This window comes from Lagenorhynchus albirostris, chromosome 17 (genome assembly GCF_949774975.1).
Source record: "Lagenorhynchus albirostris chromosome 17, mLagAlb1.1, whole genome shotgun sequence".
In the NCBI taxonomy this organism is placed as follows: domain Eukaryota; kingdom Metazoa; phylum Chordata; class Mammalia; order Artiodactyla; family Delphinidae; genus Lagenorhynchus; species Lagenorhynchus albirostris.
In genome coordinates, this window is record NC_083111.1 from 6,322,202 (window position 1) to 6,343,659 (window position 21,458).

The following is a 21,458-nucleotide window of genomic DNA, read 5'->3' on the forward strand; positions in this document are numbered from 1 at the left end:
GGTGGAGTGACTTAGCAAGGGCGGCAAAACTGGGAAAATTCCAGGTGCATGTATGCTGAGGTTGCACAAGCATCTCTTAAAGAGTGAATGGCGAATTGGGAGGGTCCTGGAATGCTAAGAAGGCAAATTATATAAAAGAAAAAGGGTTTTGAGACTAAAACTATATAACTGAGTATCTCATTATCCTCCTGTGGCCCAACTTCATTAGCACATGAGGAAGAAGCATTGAGGACAAAACTGGTATTTTATGTGCTGTGTTCGTCCTTCCTCTCCTTCTCAGTGAACAGGGAAGTCTATAAAGCATGACATGGACACCTTATTGGCTCATGAGCTGGGTCTGAAGGCTTAGCCCCAAAGAGGAATAGGCACGTGATTTTTCAAGGTCACTACTTTGAAGTACAACATTCATCAGAGTTACACACTTAGCATGTTTTCTAAAAAATCCATCTTCCATTTTATGAAGCCACGGTTAATACTCTTAGCATAAATCTATACAGGTGGAGAATCATCTAAAAACCGGGACAACGGTGTCGAGTTTTTTGCTCCTGCTGGTGCTGGGAACAAGTCCTCCCCTCTTGTCCACCCAGCTAGCTGCCGGTTCTGAGGAGAATTCTATACCCTACCATGGCCTGTGACATTAGGCTCAGGGCTTCATTCCCCCAAAACTACTATGGGATCTCTTTCCACTCTCCTTTTGCCCCCCTTTCTGTTCATGATTAACAGAAAAACCTTCTTGTGAAGTCATTCAAGTTAGAGATACATCACCAAATGATTTAGGTAAGTGATAACATGAAACGCTTTCCTATCAGAAACAACATAAGATGAGCAAGTTAATCGATTTGTTCATTGTGAACATGACAGAACTGTTCAGTGGCTTATAAAAATGACAACAGAGATGGTTGGACTGTTAAGTGATTGAACAACGCAAACCAAAGAACGCTCATTAGAAGTCACTGTTAACCTGAGAGAGAGTTTCATTACATGGTAGAAAGCTCTGCCCTTGGCCATATACTACTGACGATATTCTCTACTCCTTGAGATATAGACAGAGAAATTATTAAGGTTTTAGATGACATAAAAATCAGACAGAAAGATTTTATGATGTCAGTATTTCTCAAGCATGGGATACTCGTTAAAAATACAGACTCTTGGACTTCCTGGGTAGGGGCTGGGCATTCAGTTTTTGCTAGTCTTCTGGGTGATACATAGTCTCACTAAATTCGAGAAGTGTAGAACATCAGAAGATTCAAAGTGACGAACAAAGTCCAAGAGACAGAAACACTTCAGTAGAGATAAATTTTGATCACCCAAATTATACCTTCAAAATAAAGATGAAAATTGTTTTCTTGCTTTCCTATTACATAAATTGGTAGAATTTGAGAGCAGAAAATAGGGCAGCAACCAACTTCCACAGCAGTTCCTAGAAGAAGTGGGGATCTTGCTTGTGGTGAAGAATCCTGCACTAGATGAGATGTGGCACCTTTATGATAACTTTTTATCTAAAAGTTAACAAGACATTTTGACCATATGACCACACATTCAGTGTCAAATAGTATTTAGGACTTTGAGTTATAAATATGAGTGATCAAACATGTAATTAATTGATTTTGCCTTGACTTAAATGGAAAATGGAAAATTGCTTTAGGATTTTACAGGATTTATGGATTTAGGATTTCATAGCTAAAAACGATTCTAGTTTCAGAAAGCCACGTTACGATGATTGAAAGATTCTCACGTTAATTTCGACCTTGTCCTCGCTGTGTCCCCTGCTCCCCCACCACCAATCAGTCAGCAGACCCTTACCACAGAAATGGAGTTGGGAAGCAGCGCTCCGTCCTGTCCCAGCATATTGGAGACGGTGATTTCAGGTAGGTCCATGTTTTGTGGATGAAACGGTAGCAGGCCATTATGGTTCATTGGGTGACACAGAGAGTGGTAACCAGGTTCGACCTCATTCAGGTGCACCAGCGAGTGGTCGGGGAGGGAAGGAGGAGTGATGGGTGGAATGTTAAAGTCTTCGCTTTCCAGGCTTGGACCAGGGTAGGACTGAAAAGACAATGGTGATATTGATGCAAATTATCATCCCCTTCTTTTCATCATGGTGAACAAACACACATGACCCTTTCAGATATTATTACAAGCATCATTAAGGATTTGGCAAAGACACTGCAAACACTCAGATTATCCTGCTGCAATTTCTCTATCATGCATGGAAGAAAATCGCCTCGAAGGCATAGCCACTTCTTGTATAAAGAGTGCCACCATTAAGCAGTTTTATTGTTCCAAGAAGCTGAAATCAAACAGATTTCAAAGGTCCCATTAAAATGCTCCAGAGTTGTAATCTGGCTGAATACCTTTTTTCATGGGAATTGTGGGGAAGGAAAGGCAATTTATAAAATTAATATTTGATCAAACATGTTTCGTAGGGCTCCCTACTGCTCAGATCATGAGATGTAATAAAATGAATTCCAGAAGTTCTAAGGCAATTGCTTCTGGGTTTTGAAGAGCTACATGCTCACAACTGACAAAAAAAGTTGGTAAAGCAGTAGCTTAACCATGTTGCATAAGTGTGACTTCAGAGAAAGTGTCATATATGAAGATAATGCCATTAAAAGTTATTTTTATCATGAAGATTATGCCATCAAAATAAAAATGAAGATGGCTTTCTTGATTTCTGACTATTCACATTTATTTGATCTACCCCTAGAAGGCAGTAAATAATTTTGTAATCATTTAAATGCGGTTCGGCCAATTTTGAAAGACAAAATTACACAAATATCATTATAATACTAATTTAGGAATAAAAGTCAATCAGTAAAATAAATAACAACATACGTGGGGCTTTTTCTTTTAGAAAGTAGCTTTTAGATAAAACAGGAAGGGAGGGAGCAAAGAAGGAAGACAAGAGTATGTGAGGACACTCCTGCTTACAAATAGAATGTGGTAAACATGGAACATATAAAGAGGAACTGAATAATAAAATACTGTTACCAATTCATATCAAAACACAGCAATACTTAGCAGTCTTTAGAGAGCAGGTACCATAGTACGAAGGAAACAGAGCGGGTCCAGATAACTCTCGCAAGCCTATCTTTCAAAGTACGCGAGTCTTCCTAGTGTCTGAGCACAGGGGTAGCGAGGACCCGCTTGTCTGGCAGCAGCACGCCTGCTGGAGTGTGCGAGATTGGAAATGAGCAGACTGAGGGTAGGAGCCAAAGAAAGGAGTGTAGGGGAGTGTTCAGCCAATCAGCTTCATGCTCCTGCTTCCAAGTGCCTGGGGTTATTTTTTTCCAGATGACATCTATTTGTCTAACAGAAAGAAAACCTTCAAGTTGCACTTGCTAAATGTTGTACAAGTTTTGATATATTTGTTTAGGTTTTGTCAGGAGACACGCTTAAATGAAGAGCTACTTGGAACATCTGGCATTGAGACGTGGTCCCGTAGAGGCACATGTGGGTTACAGACTGGGGGCGTATGAAGGGAAGATTTAATTCATCTCTGCAGATAATTTTTCTTAAGTATCTAAAGTTCTGTTAAAAGAAAAAATCACCAGCACTAAAAGTTCAATCGTAAGTTATCAAAATTTCCTGTTTACAGTATCTACCTCTTGTCTGAAAAATATACTAGTGCCCTGTGTCAAAACAAGCAAGTTTGATTAAATTCTCATTTGCCTAATATAATTTAGACCTTTAATCTGTAGACCTAAACCATCAGCCCCTGGTACAAATATTCACATAAGAAGCATAAAAGACACAAAATGGTGGGGGGTGGGAGGGAGAGGAAGCACACTTATTAATGCTGGCTTCGTAGAAAGCGCTGTATTGAGCCCTTTGACTATGCTGTCTTCATTTAGCCCTTTGTCTTCAATAATTCTTTGTGTAGCTATTATTACCCTGTTTTCCTGAACAGAAAATTGAGAGTTTGAAGTTAAATAACATTCACTTAGCTGGTAAGCAATCAACTCAGTACATCTGAGGGACGGATATATGGAGGAGGAAGGCGTTTTTAGTTCTAACACTTCCATAACTAGTTTAATTGCTATTATTTTATTAAGCTGAATGACACAAAGTTGCCAATACTCAACTGTTTTTGATCAATAAAATTTCACAATTTAAGAATAAGTATTAGCATTAGTATACGGTTTTTCCTATTCCCAAATTCCATCCCAATGCCTATCCCATTAAAATCAAATATTTACTCTAGAAGAGCACAAGTATTCATAATTTGTCTTTCTGACAACATTTCAAAGGCTGAACTTGTTGATACCTATCTTTTAAGAAGTTAATTGACATCTGTTTGAAACCTTCCTGAATAAGATACAATTAATGCCAGCCATAAAGGAAAAAGATGTTTTTAACTTTATAAATGACATTAAACCTCTGAAATACCCAGGGATAGTCTACCTATGGTGTACTATAAATTTACATTCTAGAATTTCTCCAGTAGTTAAATCTTAATTTGTGGTGTTTTAAAGGAAGGTTTAATTGGTATCACTTTACGTCCAGTGATAACAATTGTACTGCAATTTAACTAAGCTACATGGTTTATTTTCATGTAATTACACATTAATGTTATTTAATCCGTGCACTTACATACCAAAACCACAGATTCCACAACTTAACTGGTAATGGGTAGTTATGTGGATCAAGAATTTTAACAACAAAAGGTTACTTAGTAGTTTCTATTCTTCACATTAGAAGTCATGAGATGGTTATTTGCCAGGAGCCTATTACAATGTAATCAATGCCATATAAAAGTAGAACGGTAATTGTATAAATGTCAAAATGTCACAGAACTCACAAAAACTTCAATGCCAGACTAATTACTAATTATTTTTTAAGTTTGGAAATGAATTAGCTAATTCTTCAACATTGACTTCCATGGCATGACATCTTTATTTTGATTTCTTAAAACCTAATAAGTTTGACTTAACCACAGTAAGTTATATATTAAGAGGCAATTTGCAGTTTAGGGGGTGATGTAACAATCACATATGATTCAGTATTTTCCCTCATTCCCCATGAAGCTGCCTGGTTACAATCAGTGTTCAATGTTTGTTGAATGAATTAACAAATGATCACTGAATGAATGCATACAAGAAGAAATGAATGTGAAGATGACTCTTAAAAGGCGTGAAGTTTATGACTATACCACTGTTATGCCATGGGCTTGAATAAATATCCTGTATTCCCAAGAATGCACTGGCTAGATGACAGCATGGTATGGAATGCTGATTGCTCAGCATGTTGGGAAGCCAAAAGTACTGTATCCTGTTAAAGATGTAAAGGCTTAAGCAGCCTGAGAAAGGCTGGGGTAGGGTAGTTTAGTGTCCCTCTCTGGCTGTTGATCTGTCCCCCTGAAGTGGTTTGCACTCACCATCCCATGGTAACACAGAAGTCCCAGAGGATTCCTAAGGGCGAGTTTGGGGCCCCCTGGCTCTCAGAAGTTGTTGGAACCTAATCCCTACTGCAGCTAGCTAAGGACCTGGTGGAAGCCTTGGTTCCACAGCAGGATCCCTCGGGGATGGCTACCAGCAAGGGCCTCACTAGACAAGTGGACAGAGAGCGCATGAGAGGGTGCTCTGAGCACAGAAACAGGGACATTGGTGATGAGACCAGGGACTGAGTAGTCAGAGAAGCTTCAGTGAAAATCATTCCTTGCACTTTCTCCTGATTCAGGGTCCTTTTCTGATTCGGGCTTATTTTCCTCCTTCAAGTCTCAGTGAGGCCAGGTATTAAAAAAAACTTTCATTCTCCAATTCTATTGAGACCAAAGATCATTTGATCCTTCCTAAGACCTTGCATATCCCGATGAGACACTGGGCTACTTTTTTTAGCCTCAGTGAGAGACCACCAAGGAGTCAATCCATGGCTTGTGAGGTCTGGGAGGCTAGGTTCCAGGCTACAACGCTGGAGAAGAGCCCCTATGGCCTTTCAAGGTGGCATCGCCTTCCTTATCAGCCTTTCTAGTGCCTCTTACCCCTCCCAATCTAGAGATCAGAATCTTCTCAGCAGCTGCCTCTTCCCCAAGAAATGATAAAAGTCAAGGTGACCATCTACACAAATGAAGAGAAAGTACTCAGGGTTAACGATATGAAATTCAAGACAATATATTTAATTTATCTTGGATCTTCACCATGTTAATGAAAGGTAAACTGGAAACAAAGCAGCATGCAAAGTGATTTGCTCTAAACCATAGCTAGTCTGCATGATCTAAATGAGTCAAAGACCTCAGAATTATATTACTGTTACTCAACCAGATTCTCCCTGATCCTAAGTTACTCACTGGTCCTAGTCACAGGAGACTCTCCTTCTGTTGCTGGTGCTGGGATACGGCTCTATCCTAGAGTGGGAGGCTCTGTGAGTCCCTGTGTGTCCAGGGAGCAGAAGCCAAGAGTCATGATACGTGGGTAGAATGGGCTGTGCTTTCACGAGGCTTGGCTAACGCTGGACTATATATGAACTTCTCAGAGGCCATAAGGGGACTGTTGGAAGCATTAAAGTAGTAATTTCAAAATTATCATCCTCAAGAGACTATTTTTATGGTTCTAAATAATAGATCCAGTGACTATTTCAAGCCATTTTCTTGAAACCTTACCACTGGCATTTGCATATTTAGCTTACAAAGTGCTACATCTTTCTCCGATGAGGCCACAGATCTTGGACTGGTTCAGAGTACTTATTATGCTTCCTCAGTGACTGATAAGAAGGCCACGGAACATGCTGGAAAGACTGGAGGCTCTGGAGTCCAGCAGACAGGGCTGCTGCAGGCTCTCTGAAGCATTTATCAGTGTGGGTTCTGGGACAGGTTTCTCCTTTGAGCCTCAGTTTCAAAACCTGCTTTATGGGGTTCTTATGAGCATGAAAACAAAAACATAAGATAGGTAAAAAGCCTAATAATATATGTCTGCCACATAGAAAGTTCTTGATAAATGGCAGCTTTGGCATAGCTATGGTTATTGTTAAATGTGTTTATATATGCCATGGATTGGGTCATGTCTGAGAAAACAACTATAGACCAAACAGGAGAGGATTTAGACATCGTAATAAAGGAATTTCAGTATATTTGCCATTGATCAGACCTCATATTGAAGCAAAGTGTAGCCCTATTCATACATAATGTATTCATTTAATTGCTCCCCATAAATAGCATTTGTTTTTATTTTAATGGGATTAAATTGCAGTTTTGAAATTAAAGAAAAAAAAGATAGTGGGAAATGGTGAATAGGCGAAGATGCTGGAGAACTCAGGCAATAAGGACCTCATGTGCAGAGGGCCACAGCTCTGATTCTTCAGAGAGCTCTACTGCAGGCCGGCACCCAGGCTGATCAGTTCCTGACAGTTCCATCCTACTGACCCCGGTAAAAGGCTAATGAATGTGTGAAGCAGAATTTCAGTGTCTAAGTTTGCAACAAAAGCTATACTTGCTAACATACTGTCTTGTGTCCAAAGGGAAACTATATTCCCTGGGAGACTGCTGTCAAATTGCTGATCAGATGGTTTGTTTTGGGGACAAGAATCAAGAGTTGGGTTAGGAAAGTAACAGAAGATCCTTCCGATCTGTTTTGATTTGATCTTTTGGGAACCTTTCTAGCCTCTTGACTAAAGCCATTGTCCTTCCCCACGTCCAACCACCCCCAGCATCCCCAATTCAGTGATAAAGGAAGGAAAACGTCTCATCTGAGTTCTGGACGATCTCATTCCCCTGCCTGTTTAGTGACATGCTCACATTTCTTTTTCATCATTTTGCTTTACATATTCCATGGCCTGGGTATCCTGTTTACATTATTTTCTCCTTCTGCAATCCACACTTCCTTTCACTACAGCCTGTTCTTATTTTTTATTCTTATTCTACATTATTACATCTGGAGGTGGGATGTTAATTAGGCCGATTTTTCTTTTGACTACAGAGAATTTATGTTTTTTTACTGTTTAGATAGAGTGTTAATATATGCTGACTGGGACCAAATAATGGGAAATCTCTACTGGACTTTGTCTTTTCTTCTCTTCTAAAACTCTAGTTTCTCCACCAGAAGGGCCTTGTATTTGTGGGGTTTTGTCCACATATTGCAATCATTATACAGAGTATTCAATCTTTGGTGACAAGAGGTCCCATAACTCCGAAGAATTCAAAAGCTATCATCTTGTACATATCTTTAAATTATGTGATGGCTTCATGCAATCATGCACACACTAAAAATATGGCTATGGTTATAACACTGTAAAATATGGTTCTCATATAGATCTTCATCTGAAAGATAAATAAATAGCACTGCCATCAAATTTATGTGAAATGCCTTAATTTTTAATCTATAACATAATTTCTGAAAGTTCAGGATAGAAAAATGCCCATGTTTAAACATGTTTCATCTTGTATTATTGAAAATTCTTGTTGCATAATTTAAATAACTGAATGAAAAGCAAAGTAAATTGGGTTCATTAGAAAAATAAACTTCCTCTGTATGTTTTCAGAAGTTGATCTTGAATGTAATGGTGATTTCCCTAGAAAGAGTTTAAATAGCATCAACATTATCTCCAATTTCTTTTGAGAAGACCTTCAGAAATAGGTATTTTTCAGATTCTTTTGTTTCTGCATGAACAAGGTTGATAGCTTGAAACTATAATGTATTACTGTGGAAAGCTTTGGTCTGTTACATATATCATCTTAACACTCAGCAAGAATTGTCCAACAGTGCCATTGATGTGCTCAAGCCAATGATCCTGCAAACAATTTTTTTGTCTTTCTTTACATGTTAGACAATAGCAATAAATCATCTTCATTTAAAAACACACAATGTACTAATTTTTCAAGCAACAGTTATCAAAATGCATTTTGGGTAGAACGTACCACATTTCTTTTATTTGTGCTCATTAGTTTTTGTAACCTTATTAAGTAAAAGGCAATGAGAGCTTCATTTGTCATAGAAGCATTTGTTGTGTACCTACTGTGTGTAAGGCATCCCACAAAGTATGATTTGAGATACAAAGAACTATAAGAGCTTGTCATAAAGGAAGTAAATTAGAAGAGATATAAAAACTTAGGCTTCCAATAAACAGCATGTTCGATTGTCAAACTAAGTGATATCTGAGTGTAAATGAAAGAGGAATTATTTGAAGCTGGGATGATGGGGGGTGGAGAGGTTGTTATAAGCAGATTTACCCTGATAACAGGACCTGAAGATCAGACACTTCTGCTGAGATGCAGTAGGTGATGAAGGGAAGACCACAAAACTGACAAACGAGCGAGTCCAGACAGTGCAGCAAGGAGGTTCAACAGGGAGGTCAGGTCTTCAACATCTAAGAAAACTTCAAGGGCAAGATTGAGCCCACTGATCAAAAGAAACTCTGGGGTACTGAGCCCAATGCGAGCCTCTTTTGGGACTTGTTTTTATTGGATCATTGAGAACCAGGGTGCAAAGCCTCAATGAGACCAGAAAACAGGGCTAGCTTGAGGCCGCCCCAGAGAGTATCTGACACTGGGGCTGGGTTTGGGAGAGCTCTGACCTTGAGCTGGGGTTAACAGGCTGAAGCTTTCAGGATCTGTGGGTGTTAGGGCAGTGGGCCGAGCACTCTCAGATCAGGGGTGGGCAGGGCAGGGAAGTCCAGCACTCTTCTGTGTGCCATGACTGCTGCTAGGGCCACTCTCAAAAAAAAGTTTCTGGGAAACAAATAATGTGGCCCCCCCCACCCCCCAGCACAACCCAAAACCACACATGGACGATGACTAGGGAGAGCATATTAAAGTGGGGAAGCTACTTCTGAAACCCTAGTGGGGGGCCCAAGGATGTTCCGGTAATAGGTCATCGTTCTGTATTCAGTGTTTAAAGGGGATAATTAAAACATTTAAAATTTCATTGCTTAGCATAGATTTTATGTACAAATGCAGTCCATCTTTTTTAGTTTTCCAGATGTCTTCAGTTCTCACATTGAGTTCTGAGATTCACTTCTACAATTTTTGGGGGGTTTATTTTATAAATAATACATGTTAATGAGTGAAAAAGAAGAAAATATACCTGAAAAAAAATCACTCGAATTCAACCACTCAGGAAAAAAAAAAAAAAAAAACCTACACTATTAAAACATGTGCATTCTTTCAAGAATCTTTTCAGTCCATATTTGCTGTCTTGTTTTGGGCTTTTGTTTTGTTTTTAATAAAGCTCTGATTTTGGAGCTAGAAATGCTATATGCAAATCTCATCTCATCTCTTAGCAGGTGTAGTTACTTAATTCTTCTAAACCTTAGTTCCCAAATCTGTAAAGTAGGGTTGATAACAGTATTCAATTCATTAAGGGTATATCAGGATTAATTGAGATAAATGAGATAATGATTTATATCATTATTATTATTATAAATTACATTATTATTACAAATTATTATTACAAATTATTTAAATTTGAGTAATATACTAGCTCATAAGAGCTATCAATAAATGTAAGCTATATTATTATACCATCATATAATTTAACCTGGTCACTTAAAAGGATGTGAATATTTTTCATGTCAATAAATATCATCTATTACATTTTGCTTAAATGACGACATATTATATCATTGTGTGCATGTTCTGTAATTTATTCCAGTTTCTTATTACCAAACATTTAGGGTATTTCTAATTTTTCTCTGTTATGAACCTCACTGTGGTGAATAACCTTATGCATTTTTTTCCTTAGGATAATGTTCTAGAGTTCTATATTTATGCTCAAATGAAATTATAGAATGCTCGCTCGAGAGAAGACCTCAGAGACTACGCTCCCACTTTGTAGATGCGAAAAATGAGTAAAGAGGTTAAATGATTTGCCTGTATTCAGAGAACTAGTTGAGCAGAGGGGAAACCCATAGCATGAATACATAGAATTTTTTACATTTCATAATTGAATAAAATGCATTGGGTTTTTTTTTAATTAATTAATTAATTTTTGTCTGCATTGGGTCTTCGTTGCTGTGCGTGGGCTTTCTCTAGCTGCGATGAGCGGGGCCTACTCTTCATTGCTGTGCGCAGGCTTCTCATTGCAGTGGCTTCTCTTGCTGCGGAGCACGGGCTCTAGGTGCAGGGGCTTCAGTAGTTGTGGCACGCAGGCTCAGTATTTGTGGCTCACGGGCTCTAGAGCACAGGCTCAGTAGTTGTGGCACACGGGCTCAGCTGCTCCGCGGCATGTGGGATCTTCCTGGACCAGGGCTCGAACCCATGTCCCCTGCATTGGCAGGTGGATTCTTAACCACTGCGCCACCAGGGAAGCCCAATGCATTTGGGGTTTTTTTTTGTTTGTTTTGTTTTTTTGTTTTTTGTTTTTGCAGTACGCAGGCCTCTCACCGTTGTGGTCTCTCCCGTTGCGGAGCACAGGCTCCGGACACGCAGGCTCAGCGGCCATGGCTCACGGGCCCAGCCGCTCCGTGGCATGTGGGATCTTCCCGGACCGGAGCACGAACCCGTGTCCCCTGCATCGGCAGGCGGACTCTCAACCACTGCGCCACCAGGGAAGCCCGCATTTGGGTTTTAATATACTATTTTAAAGCATGTACGGCCTTTGAGCTTTAATAAAATTTTCTTTTTTAAGAAACCTGTGCTAAATTGATTTTTGCTTATGGTCAGATTCTTTTTGCTAAATCATATATAGGCAGCCAGCATGGAATTAAGCATTCAGTGTTGGCCTATTTTTATATGTACATATTTTTATGTAAACTTTAAAATACACACTATATGTGTTTATGGCCATTCTTTTCATTTTTTCCCATTGTACAGAAATCAGTAAATGTTGCATATGTAAACCCACATTCTTCATGAAAAAGCCAGATTAGCAGAGGAGCTAAACAGATGGCCTCTGCTCTTGGTCTGGCTCCTCCCACAATCAAGAGGGCCAGAGAAAGGAAAGATCATCATTCTCCAACAGGCAATTCCCACTGTTTGGATCTTTTACCAGGAAGCAATTGCAGTTGGATCCCTAGGTATCCGAGGACCATCTCGCTTTCTACGTCTTCACTACCAAGAAAGCTTATGCTGAAGCGGAGCTGAAGATAGGGGCAAGGGGAAAAAAAGATGAACAATTGGAGATAATTTCCTGAGTTTAAAAAAGATAGAATTCCTCCTCCTTCGGTTTCCCAGGAGCAGGATCCCTGAGAAAGCAGTGGAAGCGGTGCGACGTCTGTGATGCAAAGACCTCCTATACTTTGTTTATCTTTTGGTGGAGAAAAGGAAAAACGACAAGAAGGGGAAGAGTCCTGGACCCAGACAAGGAAAGCAATGAAAATACAGAGGAAAAGGGGACAGCTATGGAGGCAAAGGTTTGGAAAAGGCTGGAAAAGACGGGAAAGAAGGAATCACCACTTTGGATAAAAGAAGCCAGGGACTGCAAATAAACACCTCACCTCTGCACAGCTTATATGTGTGTTTGAACAAATATGAAATTGCTGCTTTGGTAGGGAAGAGATGGTCAAATATTTGGTTCAACCTGCTGTTTTTCAGAGTATTCCCACGCACGGTAACACATGCAGTTATCTGAATACTAACGAGGTCTGAGGTTAGCACATCAACATTTTGACCTTAAAGTTCTAAAATACAGTGAGGCCTTGCTGCCCATGGATGGAGTCTGACTTGGGCATTAGGCCTTTCCGGGCCAGGAACTTAGCTGGGATATGTACTATCTTTTTGATGTTTGGCCAGTCCCTCTATCATTATCATCCTCCAAGAATTGTTGTAAGGATTAAATGAGATAATGAGTGCAAGGCCTTTGCTTAGTTCCTTACAGACACAGGTAGCTGCCAACTGACAGCTGTTATTATTATGGATCGACTTCATTCTTTACCAAGGAGGTAGGGGAGTGCTAACCTAAACTTCCAGCCAAGCAGAAGCTTCCTACTAAAACTTACCATCGTCTTGGCAAGCAAGACATTTAACTGAAGTCAGAGCATAAGAAATAAACAGCTCAGTGCTCACAGTACAGGTGAGTTCAGGCTTCCCTGAAGGCAACTTCCGTACAGGGCGCTGGCCCTGCTCTATCCCTGCCCCCAGCTCCCCCTCCTCCATGGCCACTCTGGTGTGTGAGTTCAGAAAATAACTACTCACAATGGGCTTAGCTATTCTTGAATGCAGGACTTCTCCTGAAATGCTAGGAGGCCCAGTCACATCCAAGGAAGCCTTCATTACTGGTCTCAAATCATGACCCTCAGAGCCCTCCTGAGTTTCAGACCAGGATGTTCTATTTGAAAGATCTGATGCCAAAACCAAGAAGTCACTTGTTTGACTTTGCTTGCGACAGGATCAGTGATCATAACTTACAAAGAGGAAAGAGTGTATGGAGAGCATTTTGCAAGATAGCCACCAATCACTCTCAGATCATTAGGATTATAGTTAGAAATTTTTATGTCCAAACTGCGAAGTAACATAGATCCGAAAAAACACAGGAGAAAGAAAGAAAATGTGGGATAAAGATGAAACTGAAACTCTGTGTTTCTGGGAAGTCCAGCTAAGTCTGCTCTAAAACCAAGGAACTGAAACTGCAAAGGGAAACTTGACACTTTTTTAAAGGTGTTTGGGTGGCAGGTGAGGATATGAAGAAGGTGGTCTCAGAAGATATAGGGATGGGTGGAAAAACAGCTTTTCTAAGCCTCAGTGTTCTTTTACTAAAAATGGGCAAAGTCGCTTCTACTTGACATATGGGCATAATGACATTTTAGTGTTTGTTTGGAACAATCTTAAAGTGTCTTGGAAGTAGAGTTGGCATGGACAGATAACATCATTCCACATATTGCTATTCTTAACTTGAATATCATACCTATTTTTTAGACATCCTTTAGTGACAGGTTTATTATGAGTGATAGAAAAAAAAACTAACACATATATATATATATATTGCAAAATTTAACAGGAAGGATCATTTAGTTTTTCATCACTGCTCATGTGCTAAAGAAAAACAGCTGCAAAAAAATACGATTCTGAACAAGCTAAAGGGCTGTTTTCAAAACGTATCAAAATCAACTGTATAACTGGCCAGGCTGTGTGTTAGAGTCACAGCACCTCTTGCTGGTGCCTAAATGTCTTGGTGTCACTTGACAGCTGTTCACTGAGCAAACCATCCTTCACATGGAGCTCGATGCTTTTGGAGAATCTGTTTTTGTTACACATGCTATTCCATACAGATAGTTTCATAATTTTTATCACTGAAATGCATTTGCCTAATGCTTGAAAAAACATACTATTAGACAATTATCATAAAATTCTCAAGCATACTCAGCAACAAACATTTATTTTCTGAAATAAAAAATGAGTCTTGCATTCACAAATCCCACAGCTTGGAAATGTATATGATACACAACATTTAACCTGTCAGCAGCCTCATTAGTGTCAATGAGTAGGAACTGGCAATCAGTAGATGGTGTGCTCTACATGTGTTTGTGTTTTAAAATGTTCCCAAAATAGCTCTGCTAGAGAAGTTGATATAAAACACTTCTACTGGACAAATGAATTTCAGTTTAGATTTTACTGTCTACTTAAAATTTTTTTGAGGAATTCTGTTTCTCATGTAACTGATCATTTATAGGTTAGAGTCGATACCCAACTAATAATAATAATAATAAAGACTGGGTGGGTAAAAAATCATCTAAATTTCAACCATACCAAAATGTAAATGATCAAGAAAATCTGCAGAAAGACTAATGTGTGCTTGACTATCAAGAGCCCTAAGATATATATTTGCATGGCGCCGGTATTCAGTATCCATACAGCTATTAAGACATTTTTATAAACTGTATGAAATATGTGAGCTATTTCAAGATATAATTCTGAAAAACAGATTTCCATGTAAGAAGCCAATTTAGGAAGAAAACAACATAAACAATAGTAACTTGTGTGCTCGAGTGAAGCATCTTTTTAATTTTGAGTAATGAAGATGTCAAGCCAAATGCTAGAGTAGTTTAACTTAATTAGGTGGCCTATTTTTCCAGGCAGCCTTTCATTTCCCATTGAAAACTCAAGCTTGTATGCAAGGCAAAAGAGCAATTTTGTCTGTAATGAATACCTCCGGGACTGCGCAGAGTAATCATTTGAACGTTACACTGAAGACTGGTTTGAGTAACTAGTTTGGGCTTGTTAAGATGTCAGACTTTGCTGGACTAACTAGATTACTCAAAGCCTGGCAGTTTTGCTATTTTATTGGGTGAATGGTCAAAAAGTCAAGCTGACCTTACTCCCGAAATTTCTGCCAAAAGGAACCAATCTAAAAGTAATTGGTCTAATTTATAGTTCAAATTTATGTCATGATCATGGAAATTTTATGGCCTAAGTCAAGAGATGTTTTTTCCAAAGTGCTCTTAAAAAATATTATACTTTCCAGGCCCTGTTGTCATACCTCATTTATTTTCTATCTAACCCTGAGAATTTTCTCATTAGGAAAACATGTAACTAAAAATACAGATATAGCTATTAATATGTTTGCAAACCTCAAAATATTACAATTCTAACAGTAGATTTAAGAGAGCACTGCACAAACACACCATTGTAAAGCAATTATACCCCAATAAAGATGTTAAAAAAAAAAAGAGAACACTGCACAAAAAAGAACTTGGAAAGTCCTATTGGTTCTGCTGCCATTATATTGCATATGACAAATAGCAATCCGATATTATTGTAAGAATAAATGCCTGTTATTATCTAGTCTATTATTATATTAGTTCTCTGAGTCTTGGACTTGAAATAATTCTCTGAGGAGACAGAAGTGCTGGTGTCTTTTGTTAATGTGCAAGGTGCTGACACCCAGGAGGAGGGGTGCTCCTGGAATGGAATGGGCATGGCCAGATTTGCTAAATGTCTGCACAGGAGGGCTGAAAACCATCGCAAGTAGAAGACTCAAAGAGTTAAGGTGATTGAAACATGTACACAAAACAATGCTGCACACTTCCAACGTGTCGGGCATCATCTAAGCACAGGAGATCCAGAGAGAAAGAAGGGCGAGTCCTACCACAGTCAGGTGGGCAGGCTACATGCCACAGCAGGGCAGATGTGTGCCTCGGTAACTCCAACCAGATGCTGGAGAGGCACGGAGGTGTGTAAGGAAGGAAGGAACATGGATCGTTCAGCAACAGCAAGAGGAGAGAAGGAAAGATGGAAATGAGGTAAGATGAGCTGACTTAATGAGAACCTTTGAGGTCCAGAGCTCAGGCAGTAATTACACAGAAGGAAAAGAGGAGACAGATTCAGCAGTGATGCAGAGAAGTAGAGTCAGAACTACCTGGGATCAACTCAGGGCTGAGAGTGTAAGGGAGACTCTTCAAGTTTCTGTCTTGGGTGACGGGGCTGGGGGTGGTGTTAACTCTCACGACTATAGGCAATATAGGAAAAAAAGAAGTTTGGGGTGAGGGAGTGGGCTGGAGGTGATGAATTTCAGTTTGACGAATGGATATGTTGAGTCTGAGCTGCTGTTAGGGACAGGTGCCCAGGGAGGTTAGAAATCAAACCTGAAACTCACATGAGAGCTGCCCTAGATGGCGCTCTTCAACTTTTCCATTCAAGATGGATGGTACAAAATGCACGTTAGATGCTTAGTTGTAAGATTGTAAGTTGTTAGATGTAAGTTGTAAGGAAAAAATAATATTGCTTTATTTTATCATAGTTATTTTTAATCTTGAAATTTGAGGAACCAGGTAAGAGAGACAATTCCAGTGCAGGAAGAAAAAAGAAGCAGAGAGAGCTGATCACAACCTGAAAATAATCTAAAACAGGATCTTAGGTCAGGACATTTAATACTTAGGGTTTACTATGATGAGCAGAATTAACAACAAAAATTAGTTCAAGCTTAAAGGATAACTGTTCATGGAAGGAAGGAGGATGGAAGGAAAATACGAAGAAGGGGAGAAGGAATGAAGGAAGCAGGGAAATAAAGAGGGAAAACAAGCAGAAAGAAATGGTTTACTGGAGTCAAGGCCAAGGTCAAGGAGGAAGTGATTTATTAAAAAACATGGTTCAATCAAGTAACCAAATCTTCTCCATGATCTGACACCAGAAAAATCTTCTGATTTTCCCTGTCAGGTGATTATTTCTTGTGTGTATGTGTGTGTATATATATATATATATATATACATATATATACACACACACACACACACACACACACACACACACACATATTAAAAAAAAAACAGTCCTTCTCAATCTTTTCCACACAGTTCCTGAACTGAGACACAGGTGAGAAGTGAAGAGTTCCTATGTCCACGGAACTGGTAAAGAATGTTGCCAGTGTGGGTGGAAAGCATGGAATGAATAGGTAGTCGTGGAAAATGATATTTTTGTAACTTCCATAGAAGAAAAAGAATGAGGAAAAGAAAACGGAAAAAATAAGTAAATAAATAGATAAATGACCTTGGTGCCATAGAAAGTTCCTGTCAAGAGAACCGGACTCCTGTTTCCTTTGATGTACTTGGTTCAAATGAACATTTATATCTTGAGCATAATCAATCACATATAAGGAATTACAGAAGGTACTAGAATTGTAAGGGCTGGAGAAAGGAGCTTGAGTTTTTCAGGGAAAGAGAAGGATTGATCCCCAGCATGAGTGGGCCTGGGCTATTCTGGAGAAGGGGCAGGGCTCTGGTGGGCAGCCCAATCCCCTTCCACCTCCTTGTTGTGTCCTTCGGCATGTTGGTCAATCAAACATGACACGTTAAGAATGACAAAGGAGTGTGTGATGGCCAGTGGCCCCTCCTCATGTCTGGCTTCCCTTCCATTAGCCACTCACATTTTCCCCCAAACTCTACAGAAGGGAACCTGCAAGTTCATGAGGTATCAAGCAACATGGGCCCCCTTAGCCAGGGTCTAGAAACCCACAAAGAAATCTTGCATTGCATGGTTCAAACGCTACCCAGAGTAAGAAAAAGCTAAATGGTGTCTAAAGCACTGAGTGGCCAGCACACTTAGGGCTATTATAGGAGAAAACAGTCAATATTCTAAGAACGAAGCCGGGAGAAGTGGAAATGTCATGGGTTTTTATTGCATACTTATCAGGCTTATTATAGGGTGGTATATTTGATGTAAAAGCTGCCTATCGATTACAAAATTATATGCAAAAAAATGTGAGGATTTGTATACACTAGCTTAAGAGGTATAGAACTCACGTAGTAGATAGTGCCAGAGAGCCCTCTGGGACTGTCTAAAAGAATATCATTAATTTTTACAGTGTCCTTCCATTTCTGGAGCCATTCCAGCACTGGCTTTCTATAAAAATCATTTCAAGTTTAGAGTCATGCTATTTGCCTGTAGCAACGTCACAGGAGCAGTAGTGTGCCATATGCTACTACTTAGCAACTTAGTCTGTTGAGTCCCAAAGCATGTACTGATTTGACAATTGAACAGGAATTAAAATTGTTGAGAGATACTAAGAGGCAAGTTGTCTTGGATTACTCGACTATGCAGATGTTTGATGTTATGTAGGAAAAAGAACAAAGCTATTTTTTTTCCTGCAGGATGACTAAAATCCTATTTATAGTTGCCGAAAGGGGTAAATTGATTAAAATGCCCAAAAGAATACCAGGTAATGAATTCTTGAATATACCGTATTACAGTAAACAAAAGGAATGTCAAGTGTAAAATTTAGCTAAGGCCATTCAACTTACGTAATTTGTGAAGCTTATTCTCTGCCAGAGTGTATTATTTTACATTAGTGGAATTTTTGAAATAGCACATTCTAAAAACATTTTCATATGTGCTGCATTATTAAAAACCAGTTTGCTTCAGGCACACAAACCGGCTATATCTTTACAAAGCACATAAAGTATCTGGAGCTCTTTACTCCTTCATGAATTATCACTGGCATTTAAAACGTTCTTGGTAACTCTTGACTTAAATATTAAGAAAAATAATGCTAGTTGTTTGATTTTAGTCAGGGTTTAATATTATTCATTGTACTTGAATTTAAAAATCTAAGTTGTTATAATGTATATGCTTTGAATTTCCCATCCTTTATCCAAAAGTCTTCAAGGCGGACATAATGATTCTCTGAAAGGGAGCAGCTGCTTTATAACAGCAATCATTTATTGAGTTTGTGTTTCTACTGTTTCAAACAAATTCAATTAGCCCTTACACTTCAAAACCCTAAAGGCAACAAAGAGATGATACCAGGTTGCTTTAATCTAATAGTAATACTAAACTTGTCAGTACAGTTTTGGGATTGATGGTTGGAAGAAAATTAATAGTAACATTTTTCATTTTTTAATCAAACAGTCCTACTCAGAACCACCTATGGATCCTGCCGGCTACTTAGCTGAATGAATTCAGTTAAGTAAAAATTCTAAACGCAAAGCCCAGCCTTCCAAAGGTATTCTGAGAGTGATCGACTCAGTTGAATGGAAGGAAATGTAGTCCGGATCTTTGAACTTAATGATGACCTTCTCATCTGAACAATATAGTATAGTTTCCAGAATGTCTGCCAGAGAAGGCAGTGATCATAATGACTTCTAAACGCAAAGTTCATGGAGAGGCAGGCCTGCCTCTGTTTTGAGTTAAGCCTGAGACATTTTGTTCTTAGAGAATTTCAAAGCCCCATAAAGTGCACCCCTGACACATACATTAGATTTAATTCACTGACAAGCACCATGAAGAAAAATCGTTCTATTTTTGTTCCCTATTCCCCCACCCTTCCCAGTTATCAAATCTATTTGGGCGGATATGAAAACAACTGTTTTCAATGTTTGAGTTTATGCTATAGTTACTGACACATGAAACTCCAAGTTACCACGGTTATACTCTTCCAGAAAAAAATATGTGCAAGTCCACACAATGCTCCTGTAAACTCTCCCTCACTTTCATTTATTCATTTATTTGTTTTTGCTTACAAGGTTCTTACATACCATGTTATAGTGGCCCCCTAGGGCAGTTACCACTTTGCTTCAAACACCCTCTGTGGATCAAGGGGCCTGGTCTTAAGTATCTAAAAATAAATAGCCAAGCCTTCACGTCTATAAATGTAACCATTTACATTTTCATTGGACTTCTGTTGTCACTTCTCATGATTAAATACCTTGTCAACCATTCCCAGGGAAATGGATACAAACGTGCCCTTCAAAGGTTTCCCATCATATCGCGGATTTTGGCTTGAAAACAGACATAGAGCACTTTCTGGCCCTGCGATTCTGGAGATCAATGGAACATTTTATTGAAAACTGCCCCAATAATTGATCATTAAAGCTATCTGCGACATGTGTAGCTTATAATAATTAACTCATCTATAGTCAGAAGCTTAAATAACCTGCACCTGTAAAGACTTTATTTCCTAAAGGTAAAACAACTGTTTAGGAAAGATCATGCTGGCAAAACAGCTGCTTGCCGTTCTGGAGAGGAAACAAGGTATTATCGTTCAACAAATGCCAACTCTGGTGTTTTATCAGCTCGATCTCATTAACTGAAAACAAGGCTTGAATGCTTTGTTTATAAATTATGATTATTCCTGATTGCGGCAGCTACTGATAGTGCTACTCATTTGCAATGCAACTCTTTGAATTTGTTTAATTACAATTTGAAACAAGGCAGAGGAGATTAATTAACCCACCTGGCTGGCTGGCACATAGTCCTGGCTCGGCTCTGTCATGCTCATATACATGTTCTCACCGTCAAACTGCGAATGAAATAATAGTAAACATTCAGCAATCTTGACTGTGTGCATGTTTGTTTTGTTTGTTTTGTTTTTTTCCACCATCAAACTGGAAAACAGTAGCCATAAAAAAAAAATACTGTGGTTGGAAATACGCAAAATCTGTCACAGCAAGAGAGCCACATCTATTCTTTGATGTTTCTGTTGTCATTTTCCTGACCCTGGATGTCAGTGATTTGGAGTAATTAGTGCTCTAGTAATTACAGCAAGCAAGCAAGAAATGAATGGTTTCCTTTCATCTGCAATCTGTTTTAAAACAAAATGGCTCATTTTGCATACCACGTATATACATATTGCAGTTCGGTTGTAATGAAGTACTAAGTGGATGGCATGATTTCTGAAAGAAAAGGATAATGGAAAATACACTGAGGCACAGCTCAATGCATTCTGAGTTTGGCTCTCAAAAATGAAAAAGTGCAGAGTTTTCATAATAGACTGAAATTGGCTTCATCACAATAGCCTTATGATTAAAGAATTTTATAACAATATTTGAAAAGAGCACGTGCCACTACAAGCATGCTAAGAATGATAATAATAATGGATAACAATAAAAATATACAGGCTCGATGATTAAATTTTCCTCTCCGAAGTTTTTCAAAGACACAGAATTAATGTAAGTATTACAAATGCATAGAAATCCGTATAGGAATTTAAAAATTAGGAACAAGATGGGAGGAGAAAATTCCTGGGGGCAGTTCGAGTGCAGAGCTGTGGAAGAGTTCAAACAACAACAACAACAACAGCATACTTTTCATTATTCGGGTTTCTGAAAGCAGTAATCACTCCATTCAAACTTAATCCTCAGCTATCTTTAGTCACTAGATAAAC

The 21,458-nt window shown here is 38.9% G+C and overlaps 1 protein-coding gene across 3 annotated transcripts in view; it reads right to left on the minus strand.

Moving 5' to 3' along the window:
- Positions 1-21,458, minus strand: part of TOX (thymocyte selection associated high mobility group box) — a 301,076-nt gene that overhangs the window by 133,701 nt on the left and 145,917 nt on the right. For 2 of the 3 annotated variants that reach the window (XM_060127616.1, XM_060127618.1), the window contains exons 2-3: positions 20,529-20,594; positions 1,804-2,046 (exon numbers count right to left, since the gene is read on the minus strand). In XM_060127616.1, coding sequence (XP_059983599.1) covers positions 1,804-2,046; positions 20,529-20,594 — 309 coding nt within the window. The remainder of the gene's footprint in view (positions 1-1,803; positions 2,047-20,528; positions 20,595-21,458) is intronic. The other variant, XM_060127617.1, reaches the window with a different exon arrangement.